Here is a 22929-nt window from a genome sequence, read left to right as displayed (position 1 = left end):
CTGCATCATGGCTGCCCAATTTACACATTATAAAGTGCAAGACACCCCAGCCACCACGATTTCTTGGAATAATCATTTGCTTATGGGCCCTTCGTGTTCTCCGATACCCCCACAAGAATCTTGAAAAGACTCTCTCCAATTTTAAAAACATTGAGTTAGGAAATTCCAAAGGGATTGTTCTAAATGTGACAAAAATTTGGGGAGAATAAGCATTTTTAAAATATTACATCTCCCATTCAGGGCGAGATGTAGATGATTCAGATGTTCCAGATTGGTATTAACCTTTTCCATAACTAGAAGAATATTCAGGCCTGGGATCTCATCCACTGTAGCAGAAATTTTAATTCCCAGATACGTTGCCTCCGACGTAACTACCACACCAGCAGGGGATCTTGCCCAGAATAAAGAACTTGGGTTTTTACGATATTAAGCTTATACCCTGAAAAGGTGCCGAACTGCGCCCTAAGGTTTTAATGGCTGATAGAGCAGTTACTAATTCACCAGAAACTATGATTATATCATCAGCATAAGCCAATGCACTATATTCAACTCCGCTAAGACTGATCTGTTTAATATCCTCATGGCAGTTTAGTTTACACAAAAATAAATCAATATATAAGGCAAATAAAAAAGGAGAGCACAGGCACCCTTGTTGTCATCGGATTCCAACCCTAAGATCCGTATAGTAGCCGCCGAACTGATATATAAGGTCTTAACTGCTTGGACTTTTTATGGACAAAAACCTTTCCACTGCAGGACCTCCCACAAATAGCACCAGGAGACCCTGTCGAACGCCTTTTTGACGTCCAACAGGATCACCCCCAGTGCTGAATCCGTTGCCTGTGCCCAATCTAGAAGGGGTAATAACCTTTCTAACATGGTCAGCAGTATCCCTCCCTGGGATAAAGCCATGTTGAAAGTTAGATACCAGAGGAGTAATAACTGTCCCTAAACGCAAAGCAATAATTTTTGAGAAATTTTTGCTGTCAGAGTTGATTAACGATATCGGTCTATACGATGAGGAGGAGAGCTCAGGCTTACAATTTTTGAAAAATACAATGATCTTTGTTTTTCTCCATGACTCTGGTGCTATCCCTCGTTGCACGTTAAGGAATAAAGTTGTAAGCTCAGATATTAAAACACGCCGAAAGGTTTGATAAAATTCAAGCGGAATACCATCGGGCCTACTGCTTTGCCCCTAGCTAGCGATAAGATCGCTGCCTCCACCTCTTCCCAAGTGACATCTGCCGCTAAAGCCGAATTTTCAGCCTCTGAAACTTTATTAGTCACTAAGATGCCACGAAATTCTTCCATTTGCCCTTTTATATTTGTTTTTACATCATCTGAATATAAACCGGCATAGAATCCACGAAAAACCTTCAGAATATCAGTTGGCGACTCCAGTACCCTGTTGTTGTGATCACATATCCTAGATATTCGATTCACATGCTCCCTCTGGCACAATCATTTTGCTAAAATTCTGCCTGCATCCTCCCCAAATTCATAAACCTGAGCCCTATGAACGGTCAACTGAGTTACCATCTTTGTTACAAAATGTTGGTGGATTTTCATTTTCAGGATAGAGATTGCTTTTAAAGTATCATCTAGATTTTGCTGGTGGAGAAGTTCAACCATAAACTGAATCTCTAAAAACCTAAGTTGCTTCATTCGGTCTTTAGCTTCCGTACATAGCTTACATTGCTTCACAATCGAATAGCTCATTGTAGCACCCCTCACACCGGCTTTAAATGCGTCCCAAACAATAGGGTCTGGGGCTGTACCCTGATTTATCTTTAAAAATTCTGGAATCCAGCTGCACATATAGTCACAATATTCCGGGTCAAGCAACAAATTACATACAAAGGTCCATGGTTTATGCTGCTGCTGTACTTTCAGACCAAAATCCATGAACACCGGATTATGATCCGAGATAACCCTCAGCATTATTTCGATTTTAGCATTAGTCGCCACCTCATTAGATATAAAAAAATAATCTAAACAAACATGCTTCTTATGGGGAGCGGAGTAAAAAGTATAGCCTGGTGCCCTGTTCTTCTGAATTGTCCATACATCAACCAGACTTAACTCTTTAACTAAGCCCTTAATAGCTTTAAAGACCATGTCTTCTTCCCCAAGTAGGGACAATTACTCCCATGTCAAAATCCCCCTCCAAATGAATATTTAAGTCCCCACAAAGGATACCGCCAATTCGACACTTAAATAATATAGTACCTCCGGGTCAATCAGATTGGGTCCATACACAGAGCAGACTGTCACTGGAGAACCAATAATTCCCAATTCCACAATGTCCCAACGCCCCTGGGCATCCTCTTTCACCCGCCTCCTCACTCCCAGTCCGTATCTCATAAAGATACCAACAACTCTAATGTTAGAGTCTTGTTTGGTACAACCTATAATTTCCATGCCAAGACCCCTTAGCCACTTGCGGTTATTCCAGGCTATATGTATTTCTTGTGAGCATAACAGATCATATTGATGGATCCGCAGCATTTGAGCCAACACCCCCCTTTTTCTCTTATCATTTAACCCACAAATGTTCCACAGACAGATAGAATATCACCCCATCTTATCTAATTTTAGAATTTTTATTTGCTTTTCCCAAACAAATAGAGCTAATCTCCTGCTTCAAAAAAAAGTATCATAGTCATTTTATTCAGCCTCGACCACCACCCACCCTCTTTGCCTTCCTCACCACCCTGCTTCCCCTCCCCTAGAAGCCACCCACCCCTCTGCCCCCTCCCCCCCAATTGAGGCGTAAGGACCAAGTCCTCAATGATGGAAAGTGGATTGTGAAAGGTGCCCCCCTATAACTCTTGCCCGTGCCCGTCCGCACCCCCCTAAGCACATTTCTTTTCCTCCCTATGAACCCTTTTAAAAGCCGTTAGGGGCCCCATATATCTAATTTAACCTCACTTTGCCTGCAAGAATTCCTCTGCCAACATTTCTGAAACAAAAAACTGGGTCTTCCCCTTATATATGACTTTTAACTTTGCAGGGTTCAGGAGAAAAGCCTGCCCACCTTTAGACTGAAAAGCTGAGATCATTTGACGTAAACTCCATCTCTGTTGAACAGTAGCCTGACAAAAGTCTGGACGTACAAAGGAGTCACACCCCTTACCAGTCCTCCTCCTGTCTGGCCTAGCCAAGTCATACAGAGCTTCATGTAACAAATAATTGTTCAAACAGATCATAATTGCCCTGGGCTTTTCTTTAGACCCTCCTGCCTTCCCTCTCTGAACAAAAGGAAATCTATGTGCTCTAATGATCTCTGTCTCCCAATTTCATTTCTTTAAATCAGGAAAGGCTTCAGAAAATAACCCAATGACAAATTGTCTCATATATCCTTCCCCTCCCTGCCCTCAGGAACCCCCAACACCCGCAGATTGTTCCTTCTAGATCGATTTTCTAAGTCAGTTAACTTCCAATTAGTGTCTTCCCTTATTTTTTGCAGTGCTGTGATCGTCACCTTCTGTTGAACTAGCTAGTCTTCCATTACAGATATCCTGTCCTCCGCTTCCTCAATCCTTGTTGAAATCTCGGTACATGTCTTGGCGATTCGACGCACAGTATTCTGAAGCTTGCGAACAGCACCCTTGGTCCACAGGCCTCCAGCCTTGGTTTCTTCTCTGTGTGCCATTATCACCCTATAAATCGTGTTAAGCATGACTTTACTCTCACCATCCAACATCGCTACAGGACCAACCCCAGCACCTTCGCCTTCGGTCTGAGAAAGGGGAGAACAGTCCCATACTAGCGGTTCAGCAGGGGTCGGATTTTCTTTCAAAGAGGGATTACCAGGATCTTGTATTTTACGCACTGTTTCCTGATTCACAGAGAGCTCAAAACTTGGATCATCATCACCTCGCTGGGAGCTGTTTTCATCCGCCCAATCACCTACAGCGCTCTCAATCTCATTCTCTGAAAAGTTGGAAATGTCAGACATAGAGTAAAACTTCCCACCAGAGCTACTGGATTCCATATCATTCAATATCTCCTCTGCTCAATTACCAGGTTGATGTGAGTTCTCTATATCTCCCACCGACTTTAGCAGTTTAATCCCAGAGTTAGACCGAGCATGATTGCCAGAGACAGCTCCAGCCACACTCTCATTGTTACTAACTAAACCATTAGTTGGTACAGTAGCACTGCTTGAAACTGCTATTCTATTGACAGCTCTTTTTTCTCCAATAGCTACTGATACAATGTTACACCTGTGTTCCCCCAGCACCTTACCTGTAAGCTGGCTATTATGCGGCTCCTCAGGTTTGCCTCTCAACGCGGGTTTATTTTTAAAAATGGCCGGTACAGTTGGTTCTTTCTGGGGAATTTCACGCTGCTGTCCTTCACTGCTCTGTAGTGGAGTAGCAACCACCATACCCATTGCACCCTTCTGCCGCTCACCATAACGAACAACGTCAGCAGAGCGGCTTCTGCTCTGCCTCCCTTCTCTGTCCCTAGACTGAGGAGGTGCCGCTACTGCTGCGAGAGTACCCGCCGCTGATGCTGTTGAAGCTGTTTCAGTTGCGGCTGCCACCCCCGGGTCTTAGTGCCTTTCCCGCTCCCTTTCGGAGCCATTCTGCACAGCAGTGCCGACACAGGCAACGCCGTCAGTCCTGCACTGCTCCGAAACCTCACAAAAACGCCACAGACTCCGCCGTCACCACTGGCGCTGAGGTCGCCGCTACCGCTGACGATGGTGCCAAGGCTACCACAACAGCCGAGCACCGGCTCCAGAGCAAACCGCTTTTTGGAGACAGCGGGGAGCGGACACTAGAATTGGGTCTGGAGTGAAGCCGCCACAGCATCCCAAACAGAAAACTAGGATACAAACTAGACGTTGGCACAAGTTAAAACCAGAAGAATGGGAAGCGAAGCTACGGGAATCCGCTGGCCCCCTCTCAACTGACCCTAACACCGCCGACAGAGAATTCAACAGCTGGCTCACCAACCCCCTAGACAGCCTTGTCCCACTAACCAGCTCCCTTAAGCATGTAAAAAGGATCAACCATGCTCCCTGGTACACTCCGTCCCTGAACATTTTAAGGAAGGAGTGCAAAAAGACAGAGCGTACATGGAGAAAAAACAAATCGGCGATGGAGAAAGACGCTTATCAAACAGCCATGAAAGCTTATAAACAAGTCCTCCATAACGCAAAAAGCTCTTTCTATGAGGAAAAAATAAAGAACTCCTCCTGCTCAGCCAAAGAGACTTTCTCTATCCTCAAAGAGCTCCTCCACGTTCCAGCCCCCCCGCAGATACCTATGGACCCCAAAGCAGCCGAAGAAAAATGTGCCAACCTGGCCAATTTTTTCGACGATAAAATCAAAAAAATCCTTTCCTCCCTTCCTGCTACCAATCCTGCCACCTCAGAAAAAGCCAAGGTCTCACCCCCTTCGTTAGGGAACTCCCCTGATAAACCCGATGCACCTCATTTAGCGTCATTCGGACCAGTCACCGAAGAGGAAGTGGCAGCAACTTTAGCATCTACTAAAAGTGGCGCCCCCAGTGACTAAGTTCCCATACGGTTCGCTAAAGACATCACTCGGACCATTATAGCGAAACTTACTGCCCTCATTAACACCTCGCTTGTCCAAGGAGAAGTCCCACAAAGCTGGAAGGAGGCTGTCGTCAAAGGACTACTCAAGAAACCTTCGCTAGACCCCGCGGACCTATCCAACTACAGACCCATCTCGCTTGGATAGGTAAGGTCGCGGAGAAGCTTGCAAATAAAAAGCTATCTCACTTCCTAGAAGCAAACCATCTCCTCAAAAACTCCCAGACAGGCTTTAGACCAGGCCAGGGCACTGACACCGCCCTCCTTGCGGCCGTAGAGAAGGCAAGGGAAATCATCGACACTGGAGGATCAGTGGCAGTGGTCCTCCTAGACCTAAGCGCCGCATTCGACACTGTCAGCCACCAGGTCCTAACCCAGCGCCTGGATAACATCGGCGTGAAAGACAGCGCATTGAAATGGCTCACATCCTTTCTCTTCCGACGCTCCTTCCAAGTCTGGGAAGGAGAAAGCCGCTCCCCCTCTATCCCCCTCCGGTGTGGAGTGCCTCAGGGCTCCTCACTGAGCCCCATGCTTTTTAACGTGTATATGGCCCCACTGGAGGAGCTGGTCTCACCATTCGGAGTCACTATCGTCAGCTATGCTGACGACACTCAGCTGGTGGTGACACTCTCCCACCCCAAGCTAGAGCCCTCCAATCTTCGAGACTGCCTTTCCAACGTCCATCAATGGATGAGTGACTCCGACCTCAAACTAAATGGGTCAAAAACAGAGATCCTGCTCCTAGGTCACAAAACTATGAGCCTCCCCTCCAACCTCTGGCCCGCATGTATGGGTGAACCCCCTACTCCCAAGACAGAGGTTAAGAGTCTGGGAGTATGGCTGGAGACAGATCTCACCTTCAGGACACAGGCTAGGAAAACAGCCGGCATCTGCTATGGCCTACTCAGATCATGCAGAAAGGTGCTCCCTTTACTACCATCCCAGTCCCGTCTTCTGCTGATTCAAGGCTTAGTTCTATCCAGGCTAGACTATAGCAATGCCATTTACCTCGTTGCACCGGAAGCCACTTTCCAAATACTGCAAAAGACCCAGAACGCCGCAGCTCGCCTACTCACGAACACCCCAGCAAGAACATCAGCCAAACCAGCTCTGAAGAAACTTCATTGGCTCCCCGTGAGGGAAAGAGTCGTTTTCAAGGCCCTTTGCCTGGCCCACAAGGTTCTGCACAACGCCGGCCCCCCTATTCTGAATAATTGGATCACTCCATACAAACCGACGAGAGCGCTCCGGTCAGAACAGGGAAACCTTATCATTGTCCCCAGGGTGAAGAAGGCCCGCATAGGCGGCCGCCGCTTCTCAGTCAACACAGCTAAAAAATGGAATGCGCTCCCCCCGAGTCTCAGAGCTGAACCAAACCTCCTACGATTCAGGAAGTCCCTCAAAACCCTCCTTTTCCCCTGATTCATCTGCAACTTCTCCTTGCTCCCTCCTTAGGAGTCCGAGGTTTCAGCGCTGGGATACTCGAGGGTGACTACGCGCTCTATAAAAACCTAAAATAAATAAATAAAATAAAAAATCACCACCACATCACACCGTCAATTGGGAACCACAGGTAAGGAGGGACACACAGGGAGGTATCCTTACGTGGAGCACCTCACAAGCCTCTCACACAACCGCAGCCGCGGCCGCCATCTTGGCTCACCTGCATTCCGAGTTATCAATGTTTTAACATGGTTTTTCTGGAAAAGTTAATTTCCTTCTTCCTCATTAGGATACACTAATGATCATTATTTCATCAGGTATTCATCTGTGCACCTGTTGTAATTTTTTGCAGTCGAAATGGAAGGGAGCAATTTGTACCACCTTTAGGAAAGTGATTGGTTTTGGGAGATGCAAAGAAATAAAAGAGTTTAAAACGTTTGAACAATTATGACACCAGGCTTGTTGATTCAATTGTGCATAGGGACCAAAGTGTAGACTAAATACAACGTCCCACTTTATATCTCATGAGAGACTGGAATGGTATATTTAGAGCACTTAATCATCAGTCCTTTTTTTACACAAGAAGTTCCACAAGTTTACAGTGTGCAGATGAATATTTCTTTAAAATCACATTCTCTTTATACAACCATACATTGAAATATCCTTGAGGAATCTGGCCATCTGAAAAAAGATCAGTCATGGGAACGGTCAAATGGAAACGTTTGAGATTAATTCTAAAAACATCTGTAAAATATTGACATTCAAGTAGAAGTTGAGGTTGCATACCTATAATAATTCTTCCCTAGGTTGATATTTTAGGACAACAATGTATAATTACAGAATGCATAACTTAAGGAACATAAGAATAGCTACACTGGAAATGGAACTATATGGTGCTTGCTTCTCAGTCAATGTCAAGACTGTGACAAATTACTGGTCATTTCCAAGATACTGGATAAAGAAGAGAAATGGTCTCCTGATGAAGACCATAGCAATTCATCTGCAGAAACTCAGCCTAATATGTGAATGAGGGAAAACAACAGGCTGATTTGTTGATCGCTTTCAAGCACAGGCACCCCTTTACTAACACATTTACTAACACATTTACTCATTTACCCAATCGATAAAGAATCTAAAATCTAAAATATTTTCTTTACCCCTCCCCCCCCCACACTCATGTCTACAAACATGTTAAACTGTGGAGCTGATGTGGTATGAAGAGCATTGCAGAAAGGAGAAGGAGCTGACCCACTTGCAATATGCTTTCCTTTCAGTGGTGAGCCTCATTTTGTACAGACTGGCATTGCTGCCCAATACATCTTTAGATCCCTGTTTAATTACCATGCATAGTTGATGCACTTATTGCTTTAAATAATAACTTGGAAAAATATTTTCTAATTGGATTAAAAATGGAGCAATATTCCCCAAAGCAGAGCAAAGTTGTGCTTGGTTAACAGTTCCACTGCTACACTCATTAAAAGAAATATAATTTTGAGTTATTAGACTTCTGCAAGTGGTTGAGATTTGAGATGTAATTTCTACTGAATGAATAATGTTTCAGTACACCCTATACTATCCTTCGAATTGCCCCAACAGTACTATTTGCATTGAGTTGTGGTTTAAGTCCCCCACTCCACCACCCGGCCTTACACCTCACAAAATGCCTTGCAGAGGGATCAACCTCAAATCTGGGGAACTGGGTTTGAGACTCAGCAAGGATGATCAACATCCTGTAATTCTGGCCAAATCACTTAATTTACCGGTGCCTAACAAAAATGATAGTGTCCGCCTGTAACCCAACTGGTGCTCATCTAAAGGGCTCTGATACCTGCGGGTCGAGTTCGCGATATATAACCCCATTTATTTTTACCAGGACCTTATACTGATTCAAAGAGATACAATTTTTGGGTGTGGTATCTGGTTAACTTGCTACTGTAAAAAGGTAATTTCAGACATTGTAAGATTATTGTAACTTTAGGCAGTAACCTTTTTTATATAGCTTTCAGGGATCTAGAAAAGTCATTGAGAGATTGCAAGATTATTGTAACTCTAGGCAGTATCCTTTTTTATACAGCTTTCAGAGATCTAGAAAACTCATTGAGGGATTGCTCAATCCCACCTGGGGAGAAATTGAGTCATTGCAAACTGTTATGCTTCAACTAATACTTGCTTCCCTTTACATCTATCCAGTCATGAACCTTAAACACACCTCTTTAACATTACTCACCCTTGAACCTTGAATACCTCATACCACCCTTTACCACTACCCACCCCTGAACCCTAAAGACCCTTACCACTATCCGTCTCTGAACCCGAAAAAACCTATTTAAAACCCTTCCTATACCTTTACCCACCCCATAACCTTAATAACCTCTTTACATATGTTACCTCCATGAACCATTACCCATCCCATATCCCTTAAATGCCCTTTTTTTTTAAAATGGCATACTAATTATGTCAGATAATAAAAATGTCTGCATGATTGAGTTCTGGGTGATAAAATTAAAAAAAAAAGCCCTGCGTGAAACCACCATGAAATCTGTGGCAGTGAGGAAACTAGGAGGGCCCTATAGGGCCCCCTGTTGCCTCAGGGCCAGGAAATGCATGAGGGGAGGCACATGTTATGCCCTCCTGTATGCATGCATCCCCAGTTCCTGCATGGCTTGGACTTAACAGTCCATGCCGTGCAGGAACGTGCTGTGGGGCTCCCACTGCGATGCCTTTTTAAGGTACAGATATCAACTCATAATCTGGAGGGCTGTCTGATTATGAGTTTGGTGTTATGGAATCAGGGAGCTTGGGTGGCGGAATGGCACCCCGCTGCCACAGCGCCAAACTTGTAATCACACCTTTAGTCTCAGAGAGAACTGATGTGCTACTACAGTCACTCTTAGTGTTAAGAGAGAGAGTCCTCTAGGGGGGCGGAGAGAATCCACTAGAGGGGCTGAGTGGATGGAGCTGGTAGCTTCCCAGAAAGGACTCCCTGTGCAGGTGCCCACTACCCAACCCAGCTTGTAGCCTAGCTGAGAACCTCTTACAATAAACCAGCACCTCGGTTGATATCTACACTGTTACTAGACATTGTTGATTCAGGCACAGCTGCCTTCTTTTTGGTCCCGGTCAATTCTCTGTACTTTTTGAGCCTCCTGTACTTTTTCTCTTTGCTTGGAAATTTAGATAGAGAGAGAACATTTGTGGGCTCATAGCTAAACTGTAGTAATAGAGATGCAGGGAAATTTAGACAGAGAGAGAACATTTGTGGGTCATAGCTAAACTGTACTAATGGAGATGCGGGTAAATTTAGACAGAGAGAGAACATTTGAGGGGTCATAGCTAAACTGTACTAAAAGAGATGCGGGGAAATTTAGACAGAGAGAGAACATTTATGGGCTCATAGCTAAACTGTACTAATGGAGATGCAGGTAAATTTAGACAGAGAGAGAACATTTGAGGGGTCATAGCTAAACTGTACTAAAAGAGATGCGGGGAAATTTAGACAGAGAGAGAACATTTATGGGCTCATAGCTAAACTGTACTAATGGAGATGCAGGTAAATTTAGACAGAGAGAGAGCATTTGAGGGGTCATAGCTAAACTGTACTAAAAGAGATGCGGGGAAATTTAGACAGAGAGAGAACATTTGTGGGGTCATAGCTAAACTGTAGTAATAGAGATGCAGGGAAATTTAGACAGAGAGAGAACATTTGTGGGTCATAGCTTAACTGTACTAATGGAGATGCGGGTAAACTTAGACAGAGAGAGAACATTTGTGGGTCATAGCTAAACTCTACTAATGGAGATGCGGGGAAATTTAGACAGAGAGAGAACATTTGTGGGCTCACAGCTAAATTGTACTAATGGAGATGCGGGTAAATTTAGACAGAGAGAGAACATTTGAGGGGTCATAGCTAAACTGTACTAAAAGAGATGCGGGAAATTTAGACAGAGAGAGAACATTTGTGGGGTCATAGCTAAACTGTAGTAATAGAGATGTAGGGAAATTTAGACCGAGAGAGAACATTTGTGGGTCATAGCTAAACTGTACTAATGGAGATGCGGGTAAACTTAGACAGAGAGAGAACATTTGTGGGGTCATAGCTAAACTGTACAAAAAGAGATGCGGGGAAATTTAGACAGAGAGAGAACATTTGAGGGGTCATAGCTAAACTGTACTAAAAGAGATGCAGGATCAGATTGTGTTTGAGGTTTTTGGGAGTACTCTCCCAGCAGATGCGGGATACAATTGTTCCCAAGATACACTTGTTTCCTGCAAGACTCTTCATTTAAAAAGGATGGCAGTGGGTCTGTCCCAATCCTACTAGACTTCTGCGCTCCAACTTGTCTAGGAGTCTGCTAATATTTCTCTGCACGTCACCTTCACTCCTCTCCTACAGATGAGGTATTTGTAAGCCCACTGAAGCAGTCTTTCAGACTGAGGTGCTCTGGGTCAAGCGCTCACAGCCACCTTCACGTCATTTGTTTTCTGTTGTGTGTGTGATATAGTTTAATCAAAGCTAGAACATACAAAACCTTTTAGATTGTCATCTGTTGCCATGGGAATGATCTAACCAATGGTAATAGCATCACATTGTCAGGGCTCACCTGGAGCATCACTGACAGAGATGCACTACATCAAAGCCTTAATGAAGGCGCTGCTGCCTGCCTGCGGAGGCGGCCATGTCCCCAGGGCAGAGGCCGAGTGCCGAGTGATCGTTCACTGAGCCTGCACCAGTAAGGAACCGGAAATTAAGAAATCGCTCATCCTGCTAACCCCAGGCTGAGAACAACAAGCTCTGTATGAGGCAGAGCTCGAGTGCCAGCAACACAGGCAGGGTTTAAAACAGCAATTAAATCCAGATAGAATAGCAGGTCCTTAATGCCGCCCGTTTGTCACTTGGATGGCTGCACACAGTGCACAGTACAAATCAGTGGAGAAATGATGCGGTGAGAGAAAGAAATAACAATCCCTCAAGAGCTCTCAGCTTCATTTCCTGTAGAGTGGCCTTGGCACAACGTGTGTCTCTCCAGCGGTGATGTCCTCACGACGAGGACTCCATTTTGGAAGCTGCTGTGCATCATTATTGCACCTTCTCAGAAGGTGATTGTGTTGCTGAGAAAAGGCGCGGTTGTGGGTGATAACTAAACGTGAAGCAGTGAAGCACAGGCGTGCCAGCAGACATTCTAGGCAAAGGTCCATAGCAAGGTTGGCTGTTGCACAACTAGAGCTCTTAGGTTTTCCTGGTCGATTTGTGAGTAGCTCATAGTTCCATTATAGGCACAAGACCCCACCCACACCACAACATGCATAAATAAATACACAACACAACTTTTGTTTGGAGAAAATATTACTGCAGGTTTATTCCATACAAAAGTATGCAGATACGGTGGGTTATCTTACTGGCGATCAAAGGGCAGGCAGCTGTACCAACCTATGCTGCCCTGCCCGCCTGATGAGCCAAGCACTGTGGAAACCCCAATCAGCGCTACCCTTATAGGGGTGATCTCCGTACTGGATCACATGACACATTGGTCCCTTATTACTCATGCTCCTTGCAGAGGTATCCTTCTGTACCTATGCTGCTTCCAGATCGCCCTGTAACTCAGCCACAGCTCTGTAGGCGGCCCCCTTCGCCTACAGAGCCCCCCACCAACGCAGCTGTATTATCGCTTGCCACCTGCAAGTTCCTGGGCCTCATTCATGTCCAGTAAGAACAGATTCATGCCCACCTGTGCCAGGTGCACACTAACTTTGTCAAAATAACCTTTGGTGTTCGCCCGGCATAGCCCATGCCTGCTGAAGCCAAAGCCCCTTGCTCAGCGAACTTGCGCATGGAGCAGGTTATCCTTCTCTGGGAATGTACCAGTGCCTCACATGACCTGCAAGATGGTGATGGCTTCCCAGGAAGAAGCTCTCTCTTAAACATCGCTATATTACCCTGCAAGCTGATGTTGGTCCCACTTCCTGCAACCTGTAGTTGCAGCCCTTCTAGCATTATGTGCTCCCTAACGCCTGTTTCCCCAATTTATGGAACAGCAGCACTTTTGTTAAGAAGACAGCTTCCACAACTAGCCTATATACTCTGACTATGCGGACGAGGAATGTCATGCATCACTGAAGCAGCCCGTCGCCTGCCCTGGGAGCAGAGTGCACCTACTTTGTTGGGGTTGACCAGACATGTGCACAAACCTTTGCGATTAATAAGCCATGGCGAACAAGACTGTTCGCATAGCGCACACTATAGCAGTCACAGCAACCATATGGAATGACAACTTACGCCAACTATCAGGCTTGCTTAACTAACGCTCGATAACAGATACCCACATACCTGCTAACCAGCTGTGATCCTTGATGCTCTATAGGCCTTGCCCCCACTCTTATTATGCAGATTCCTGCAATGTACCCTTCTGACCCTGTATGGACGGGAAAATACCTGTAACATTGCAAATCCCCCTGCACTCACATTCTCAGGCAGTCCAGTGGGAGGGTGGGGAGTCCTTAGCATTGGTTTTGCTACAATGCCTAGCCTCCTAGTCTGGCAGCAGACTATCTGCTGTGTTGCCCGTGCAATGACCGCACCCTGGAGCAAGACGACCAGTTCAACACCTCTGCTAACAGACTACCTTCCGTGAGGCTAGAGTGAACAGTTGTATGTTGTGCATCTGATCCTAAAAATGTTTAGTTTGCTTTGGCAGGGATCACATTGTTGCACCTGTCACACTCAAAATAGTGCAATGTGCAGATCTTTTGCATTCTACACTTCCGAGTGGTACTACATACCCCACGAGACAACGGAGTTGTGTGTATATTACCAATGATACTCTTATAATCTAAGGTTCCTAGTGTCAATTGGTGACTATCACACCATGGAATATTTGCCTCAGGCAAGGGAGTCTTCGTGCACTTGCCGTTATCCCCCCTGTTGTACTGTAATTTTGCCTTTACAGTTTAGTCTGTGGTATTTACCCCCAGACTTCCCAGGCTACGTACTGCTGGCGTAATCAGGTAATCTCCACTTGCAATAAAACAACGCCCGTTTGAATGTGCTACATTGTACGCAATTAAGTGCCTAACATATCTCTTCCCCTCAAAAAGATACCACAAACTGCACTGTTCATTAGAACCTTAAGCAGCTCACAATTTTCCCTGGGCATACCTCTAATTGAGAATGGCTTTACACCGCCGTAAGGCCAGAAACACCCATCTCTTACATATTTTCTGGGATTGCCACGTGGCACCCTTCTGGTTGGTGATACAGAACCTCCTACCCAGCTTAAGCTGACATCCTCCTGTGCAATAGTCATGCTGCTAAGTGGGCAATCGATTCAACATCCCTCCATCCCTCCTTTCCTGCCAAGCTGTTGTCTCTTCAGTTTAATCTGTGGTGACTGCACCCAGACCTCCCAGGCAGCTTCGTTGTTGACAAAGTGACCAGTTGCTGAAATTGAGGGACTCTCACACTTACCACTTGCAACTGAAGCGATTATTTAAATTAATATGATACAGTGTATCTGCGAGAACTATGCACAGGTAACTGACACTCTCCCACGTGCAGTTGCTGTGAACCTTTTGGACTAGTCCATCAAATTCAGCCAGCCACCCCCGGGGTGGAGTTTTGCACTTCCAAATTTCTGCTAGTGTACACCACGTTCACGCCTCTTGTTCAGTTGCATTTAGTAATTCACGACGCTGACAAACCCAGGGGCCTAATACTAGGCTGTGTATCATGAGGCCCAAGCTGGCCTTAAATAATCGGCTTGGGAGTGGCTGGGTGTTAACATTGCCTGGCTAAAGTGCAATACCTTTGACTCCTGACAAGATGTGCCAATGCGGCTCAGAAGAGGCACAGACACTACTAGGGGGCGCACTGGAAGTAGGATTAGCAGTGAGACAGGACTGGGCATCACATTGACGGACATAATTGTGCAACACAGGAAGACCACTAAGGGGGAAGGGGTGGGGGTGGGGACAGGCCATTGACCAAATTACGGGTTGGTGTAAGTTCAGTTAAGGCACGATCACTCATGTCTTGATAATTGGTAGTAAAGGAATGGAGGAGGGGGAGAATAGGGACGTACTGATGGATAAAAGCTAGAAAATGCATGTGAAGGCTGCACCCTGCTCTACTGGCGAGGATGACGGGGTAATGGTTAACTGCCACTAGGAAAACGCCGGCGGACCCCCGGGTTGTCGGCCGATGGGCTGTGTATAACTGTGTCTATACTTTGCCTGATACATCTGTGACGCGGCCGGCCCGAGGGGTTGTAGGCCTGAGGCTGTGTGATCTAAGTTCGTGCAATAAAAAAAAAATGTGCCAATGCAGGGAGAAGAAAAATCATCCAGCCCGCCTTACTTCCTTACCCAGCTATCTGTGTTAGAGCATGACGTTTGTGTATTTTTGAAGTGCAAGTGTTCCTGTAGGTATGTTGCCGCTGGATCAGATCTTTCTTACCCCGCTACTGATATTCATTTTAACAACCACAGAAACCCTAAAGTGGCCAATTGGCTGACACCCCAGCGGGACCTGGCAGTCGTATTTAAACTTTATATCCTTATAGCATGAAAAACACTCTCCGCTGCAAGATGCCTTGGTGCGTAAACGCCTGGTAGTTGAACTACTCCATACAGCGATTATTTAAATTAATACTGTGCATATGAATAAAATGATGCACCAGCAGCTGAAAACTTTCACACGTTAGAAAATGTGAAACATATTGGATTTGTCAATTGCATTAAGCCAGTCACCCCCTTAGTGAAGTCTTGCCCTCCAAAACTTCCCCTAGTATATCAGGGAGCAGACAAAACAATGGAAACAGGAGGGGGACAATATGTATCAATACCAGCCCTTTCTTGAATACTGGGAATGCCACATGTTCTTCAATACATTGTGGCCTATTTGTGCCTTAACTTCTTGCCCCCACACCGTTTGACCATAAAACTTTGGGACAACTTTAGTAGCAACATGCCCTTAATGGTATGTGACATCCTACAAGCACTGCACAGAAATCCCCCTTTGACCTGCTCGAGCCTGTGGCCATTCGTCTGAAAGCCCTGTGGGCCTGGGGGAGGGGCGTGCTTCTAACCCTCAAGTCCTAGGCAATCTGGGAGCATCCACCACTGCTGCAGTAAAATGGAGGGGGAGGCCTAAATACCCTCCCCACCCCACGGCACGCCAGAAATGACGTGTCTGGCACACCCTGTAAGGGGACTCCTCCTGGAGTCCTGCAGTAATGAGTGGGGTTGGGGAAGTGCCCAAATCGATCTAATTGGGCCGCCCTCTTAGGTGGCCCCTGCGGGAGCCGTGGGCAGCCGCATTCAGTGTTCTTGTTTTTTTACATTCTGGAACCAGGACTTCCAAGTCCTAGAATGTAAAGCAAAAAACCTGAATTGGATGAGCTCCTTACGCATGCACACAAGGTTGAGAGCCCTGCCTATTACAGTTTAATGTCCCAGCAACAGACCACAGTAGACAACTTTCAGTTCATTTTCAGACTGTGGGAAGGCACTTGGGTGGCCAATTTTTCTTTATCACTTCACACTTTGCCTGTCATATATGGATATATCAAAAGACCGTTGTTGGGAAGCAGAGGGACTATGATTCGCAGAGCACATTTTAGGGGTTTCATTCTAAACGACTCTCTCTGTTCAAAATCATGCAATGTTAAAATGTATAACTGAGCCAGAGATTGAGATTATTGTGTGTGATTTCTATTCATACTGTATTAAAGTTCTAACTCCTACCTCCTAGAGGAACCCTTGACTGTTTGCTGATGCAGCTTTTGAGAGACACACTTGCAGAACGAACAACTCTGGTATCCAAATAGAATGAAATAGTCCTAAACTTTGAAACACCAATACTAAATATCAGTATCTCCACACATACTGCCCATTATCCACCTACTGCCACCGGACCTGATGCAGTGGGTATGTTTTACATATTAGACTAGGATACTAGACATCTTATCTCAGCTATACCACTTCACATAAACATGCCAGAAATAAACACTGTGGGGCATATTATCAAGGGATGTATCTCTGCTTTTTTGGCTTTAAAAGCCAAGAAAGCAGAGATAAAATTATCTCCCTATCAGCAACAGGGTGCTAACACGCAAATTCGCATGTTAGCAACCTTTTTCTCTACGCTTCCCCTTGCATCTCTAATGAGATGCAAAGGGGGCGTTCCAGAGAAAAATAATAGGAGAAGTGTTGTTAAGCGACATTTCTCCTATTATCAAGGATATTGCTAACCCTGTTAGTGATACAAAAAAGCAGAGCTAACTACGGTTAGCGCTGCTTTTTTTACACCTGGTATTTTCCTGATTTAGCCATGATTTCCTATGGAAGGTGGATATCATGGCTAAGTTTGTGAGCCCCTATCATCAAGCTAACACCAAACTTCGAGAGATTATCATTGGTTTTCCAGCGATAATCTCTCATTTGGCAGTTAGCGTGAGGATTTTTATCACTTCTGAGATAAACGTTGATAATAGCAAGTTATCTCAGCGATAATTTCCGGCAAAGCTTAGCGATAAAAAAATCGTTGCAAAGCCTAGTTAGCGATAAATATTGCTACTCGTTGGTAATATGCCCTTGTATTCTTAAGCTCCAGTGGGACTATAGCACAGAGACATTTCCCTAGGAATGATACCCCCTTGGCCTTGCTATCAGAATCACTTCCCCGCGAGTTGTAGTCAAGGGGCCTAGCTGGAAACATGGATCAAAGAGAAACGATTTTTAATCCCAGCCTCCCATTTGGCCAAATTGTATGCTCTTGGGCAATCACTTCTTGAGCGGAATCGTCTGCTCCCTTTTTGACAAAAATGGGAGTAATTAGAATCAATATAAAAGCTGCTGGTATGCGTAGAATTAAAAGAAATGGACTGGACCTACCTGGGAGATGGGAGAAATGCCCAGTCTCATAGTATATTCACCAAAATGCAATATGTTGCTAAATATATAGCTTTTACAGCAAGTAGCAGGGTGCTGCAGTCTTTGATCTACTACTTTAACAAACTGTAAGATCCTGGGCAAATCATATTTTCCCTATGTCCACTCACTTGACAATATGTCAGCATTTTGAAACAGGCTAATTGAAGAAATAACCACCAAGGATCAGTCCCCAGCATGATTCTGATTCACACATTCAGGGCTGTATAACAGCACATGGCTCTCCCGAGCTGTGCAGGACCCTTCCTGTCCTCCAGCCCCTGCCTACTTGCCAACAGAAGTTATTTTACAGCTCACAAAAGGCTGAAGAGTAGGATTTTGGTACAGAGGGTTGAAGGCAGAGGTGGACCAAAATGTAGGACATTGAGCCTCCCAATGTGCCTCTTTCTGGGCAGTGGGACAGGAGCCACAATTGCAGAGCAAAATGCGGGACAGTTGGTTAGTCTGGTGGCACCTAAACAGGCCCTCCCTTTCTTCATTCATTATGAATTCATAACTTAAAATGACCCTACACTTGCTCGCTCTATTATCTGCGATTAATACCCTGCAATCAGACTCTAGAAAATGGAAGCAGGACTGTGGATATGGGGAGGTGGTACACCGACATATGGCTATATCTTTTCCTATGAGATACAGCTCAAATATGGTTTTTTTTTAAATTTATATTTCAGAACAGCAGTCTATACGGTATGAGGTCTGTAGTGTCCCTTCCAGGACACACTACTGATGTCACATGTGCATTGGACACTCAAAGTAAAATGGCTGTGCCACGCATGGGCGGGCAGACCAAACAAAGCACAGTGAGTGTGTGTGTGTTCTGTAATACCACAGCTGCTACAGGTCCCACTGTACTGGTGTTAGGGTGCCTACACTGTGTACACTGACAGGTCATCGCCGGCAGGCAAATCAGTCCCCCATAGCCTGAATCCAGTAAATACGCCAGTGGCCTGGAAAAGTGTATCTCCAAAGTAGAGACCCATTCCAGCCTTGGAGCTGAACCATAACCAGCAGCACAATGGCCAGCACAAAGTCAAACATGTGGAAACTCTGCAAAGTGAAATCACTATGCCGCCACCTGCCAAAGAGGAAGATGTGGGCGCACCTCAAGAAACTTTGGTGCAAGGAGATAGCCCATCCATGCAGCCGCAGTTGAACAAGAAGACATCACCAGGAAGGCACACATGATACCAGTCCAGCAGCAGTATGACCAGGAGCAGGACGAAGATGAATAAATATATACATCATCTTGACTCGAGGGCTTCAACTCAACCTAGATGGTCAGTAACAACATCAAAACGCTCGGATCAGGCACTCAGAGACACCAAAACCTCAGCCAATATCATGTGTTCTCAACGGTACCATCAACTAAAACCCCAACACCACTGAAGGCAACAAAAACAACCTATTTTCTTATGGAAGTGAGGAGCCCATCAAAGTGGTGGGCACGTTCAGAGCAGAAGTATCTGATGAAGTGAACACTGTAAGAGCAAAGTTCTCTGTTACTTGAACCTGGTCAGACATTCGAGTAAGCGGCCAAACAGCAGAAGCAGATCAGTGGCACAGGTATCCAGAACATATTCAAAGACTTCAACCACCACTTCAAGGACCTATGTTTGTCTGAAAAACAACCCATCAAGCTACATATCGACAAGACTGTATGTTCTACTCTGCTGAGAGACAGCAGGATACCGTTCCATCTTCGAGCCACAGTGTAGCAGGAACTACAGAAACATGATGAGCTGGACGTGCTTGAGAAAGTGTTAGGGTGCATCCCGTGGGTTTGGTGATTTTATCGGGACAAGCATGGGAATGCTGGGTGGTGAGCATGTTGTGGATCTCTGCAGAATTTGTCACAGAAATGTGAGAAAAATGTGTAAATTTTGGCAAACTTTGAGATTTGTAGGGGCATTGCCGGTACGAAAACATCATGGGATTAACTTGAGGTACACCAAATAAGATTCTTCCAGTTGGTCTGGTTTTAAAAAACTTGGTAGGTTTCCATGGGTGCCCGCTGAGCCAAGGCCCAAATACGGCAGCAACCATCATAGCCAACTAAGGTAATTTTTTTGACAGGAAAATGTTGATGTCTCCACATTGGGCTTTGGGCTTGTTCTGTCACAGGCACTAGGCCCACCCACATGTGGGTAGCGTATTTGTCGGAACAAGTGTTGGAACTCTGGGTCGCAGGAAATTTGTGGCTCCCCACATATTTCAGAACTTTCTCTCACAGAAATGTGAGCAAAATCCATGCTTAGCTTTTTGTCTGAGTTTGAGGTTTGCTAGGCCTTATTATTCAGAAAACTCTAGTTTTAGTAGGTTTCCCTGGGTGCCTGTGGAGTGCAGGTTCATGATCCACAGCTAACCATATTGCAATGAAAAGGTTGGTTTTGTGTGGAAAGATTTGATCTGTCCATGTTGTGTTTTTTGGGCATTCCTATTGCGGGTGCTTGGCCTACCCACACACATGGGATAGTGGTTTTATTGGGGCAGGTGTAGGAACACTGGATGATAAGAAATGTGCGAATCCCTGCAGATTCCAAAACATTCTCTCACAGAAATGTGAAGAAAATGTGTGTTTTTGTCAAAGTTTGAGGTTTGAAGAGAACTGCAGGTAGCAAAAGGTAGGGGAATCCATGCAAGCCAGATGACACTAGACTTCCCTGTGGTCTAGTTCTTAGAAATGTCTAGGTTTGTTTAGTTTGTTTAGTTTTCCTGGATAGCAGCCAAGAACAGGTCCAGAATTCTCAGCTACCTACATTGCAAAAGAAGTGGCAGTTTTCAGTGGAAAAATTCATCAGTCCATGTAGCATTTTGAGCCTTTTCTGTCATGTAAACTAGGCTTACCCATACAAGTGGGGAGGTATTTTTTATCAGGACAAGTGTAGGAATGCTAGGGGTAGGACATTTGTGGTTCCCTACAAATTGCAGGACTTTTTCTCAGAAAAATCCGAGGCAAATATGTGTTTTTGGTTTAGTTTGAGGTTTGCAAGTCCACACAGATGGGGTACCGTTTTAATCGGGAGACATATGGGAACATGCAATAGTAGAATTCTATTTTACAAATTGGCTTTCTCTGCAATTTTGGTCTCAAAATCTAAGGTAGTGTGCAAGAAAGAACAGATTTTGCTAAACCCCCTCTGAATCACATGATAGTATGTGTAACCCCAAATATTGAAGTGGACAAATAACCACTGTTCGGTATCTTTTATTTTTATATTTCTTTTTATCAAACAGTTTTGACAAAATCACATCAATTGATTACATGCAAGTGACTTCAACATTTCTCATTACCATCATAAACATTTCAAGACAGGTCAAAGCTATTATACTGATTAAATCAAGGGGTTTCCTCACTTGGTATCTTGTGGACATTTCAGAAATACATGTGTTTACTTAGTTTATACCTACTTCCCATTCATTAGGTTCTTCCACATGAATTGCTGCACAGAAAGGGAGGTGGAGGGAGAGAGACTGTCATTGAGAAAGAACTTAAGGAAAAAGAAATATGTTGTGTAGATGTGTTATGTAGATGCTTGTTTACTGTTGAATGTGACTTGGCGTATCAAGCTAGGATCCCTTTGGATCACTTGAGGGCCTTCACATAACTCACACCACTCTCAGACATATTTCCTTGCTTGGCTTATTTAATTACTGTATGGATGAAAGAATACAGACTGTTTAAAACAAAACCCTCTGACTTCTTCTCAAGGTTGAGCAGTGAATGACAAACAGATAAAATATTTAATGAAAACTAAACATAACATTGTTTTAAATATAAGACCGAGTGTAGTGTTTTGCTCTATGATTTCATTCATGTTAGATTTTTCAAACTAATTTTTTTCCAATTTTTATTTGAAAAGACTACAACCCTCATTGGCCTTCTGAAAACTGCCCGCCTATTGCGATTGGTACGTGTCGCTCGTAAACTGGACCGCTATTCTGAGTATGGTGCAGCTGTGCTCTTTCTGCTCATGTGTACATTTGCACTGATTGCCCACTGGTTGGCCTGCATCTGGTATGCCATTGGCAATGTGGAGCGTCCCTACATGGAACATAAGATTGGATGGCTTGATAACTTAGCTGACCAAATCGGAAAAAGCTACAATGACACCGACCAAGCGTCTGGACCTTCCATCAAGGACAAGTATGTAACTGCACTCTACTTCACATTCAGCAGCCTGACCAGTGTGGGCTTTGGGAACGTTTCTCCCAATACCAACTCAGAGAAGGTCTTCTCCATATGTGTGATGCTAATTGGCTGTAAGTATAACTAATTCTTCTAAAATATTCGTAGTCAACTATAACTCCTGATTTCAAATATGGTTAATTAAATATCATCTTATGTTGCTTATCTGGCCCAGTCCATCATAATATAACATTTCAGATTCCAAATAGTTATTAGTAAACTAGGACTTAAAATATCAACTGGTTTTAGTCCATGTTCTGTTTCTGGATGTAAGTGATATATACCTGTTATCAATGTGTTCAAAGTGTAAACAATAATGTTTATTTCAACATTTCATCTCATGTCTTCTGATTCCAACTGGTTCAATGTTAACTCTAGCTTCTTTCTTCAGTTTGTTTTCAAGACATTGCATCACATGCCCACCTTCTTATAAGTAAACTATAGCTGCATAAATCACCTGGTTCTAAGTAAATCTTGGCTAGCATCTCTATTAGGCATTAAGTATATTGTTACTCTTTATTGTATATTACAGACAATACAAATTTGCTTTAGGTAGAGTATCATTGAAATGGTAATACCATCATTGTTAAGTATAGTAGGGCTGATGATATCAGTTGAGTCTCAATCAATCAGTTAATGTTAATTTGAAGCTAAAGTATTGGTTAGTATTTCTCATAATTGATCACTTGTGTACTGTACTTGCTGAAGTAGCTTCACAAATTCATGAAGTAATTTTGGATTAAGGGTGTTCCATTGTCAGGATGAACTAACACATTTTCAC

At 44.4% G+C, this 22929-nt stretch overlaps 1 protein-coding gene across 2 annotated transcripts in view; it reads left to right on the top strand.

Annotated features, from left to right (window-relative positions):
- The window catches only part of KCNH6 (potassium voltage-gated channel subfamily H member 6), a 997202-nt gene that overhangs the window by 853604 nt on the left and 120669 nt on the right, over positions 1-22929 (top strand). For both annotated transcript variants that reach the window (XM_086923820.1, XM_086923821.1), the window contains exon 6: positions 21823-22222. In XM_086923820.1, the coding sequence (XP_086779946.1) occupies positions 21823-22222 (400 nt within the window). The remainder of the gene's footprint in view (positions 1-21822; positions 22223-22929) is intronic.

Source organism: Lissotriton vulgaris, chromosome 5 (assembly GCF_964263255.1).
Source record: "Lissotriton vulgaris chromosome 5, aLisVul1.2, whole genome shotgun sequence".
Lineage (NCBI taxonomy): Eukaryota > Metazoa > Chordata > Amphibia > Caudata > Salamandridae > Lissotriton > Lissotriton vulgaris.
Note: the sequence above shows the minus strand (reverse complement) of the source record. Positions and strands in the feature narration are given on the sequence as shown.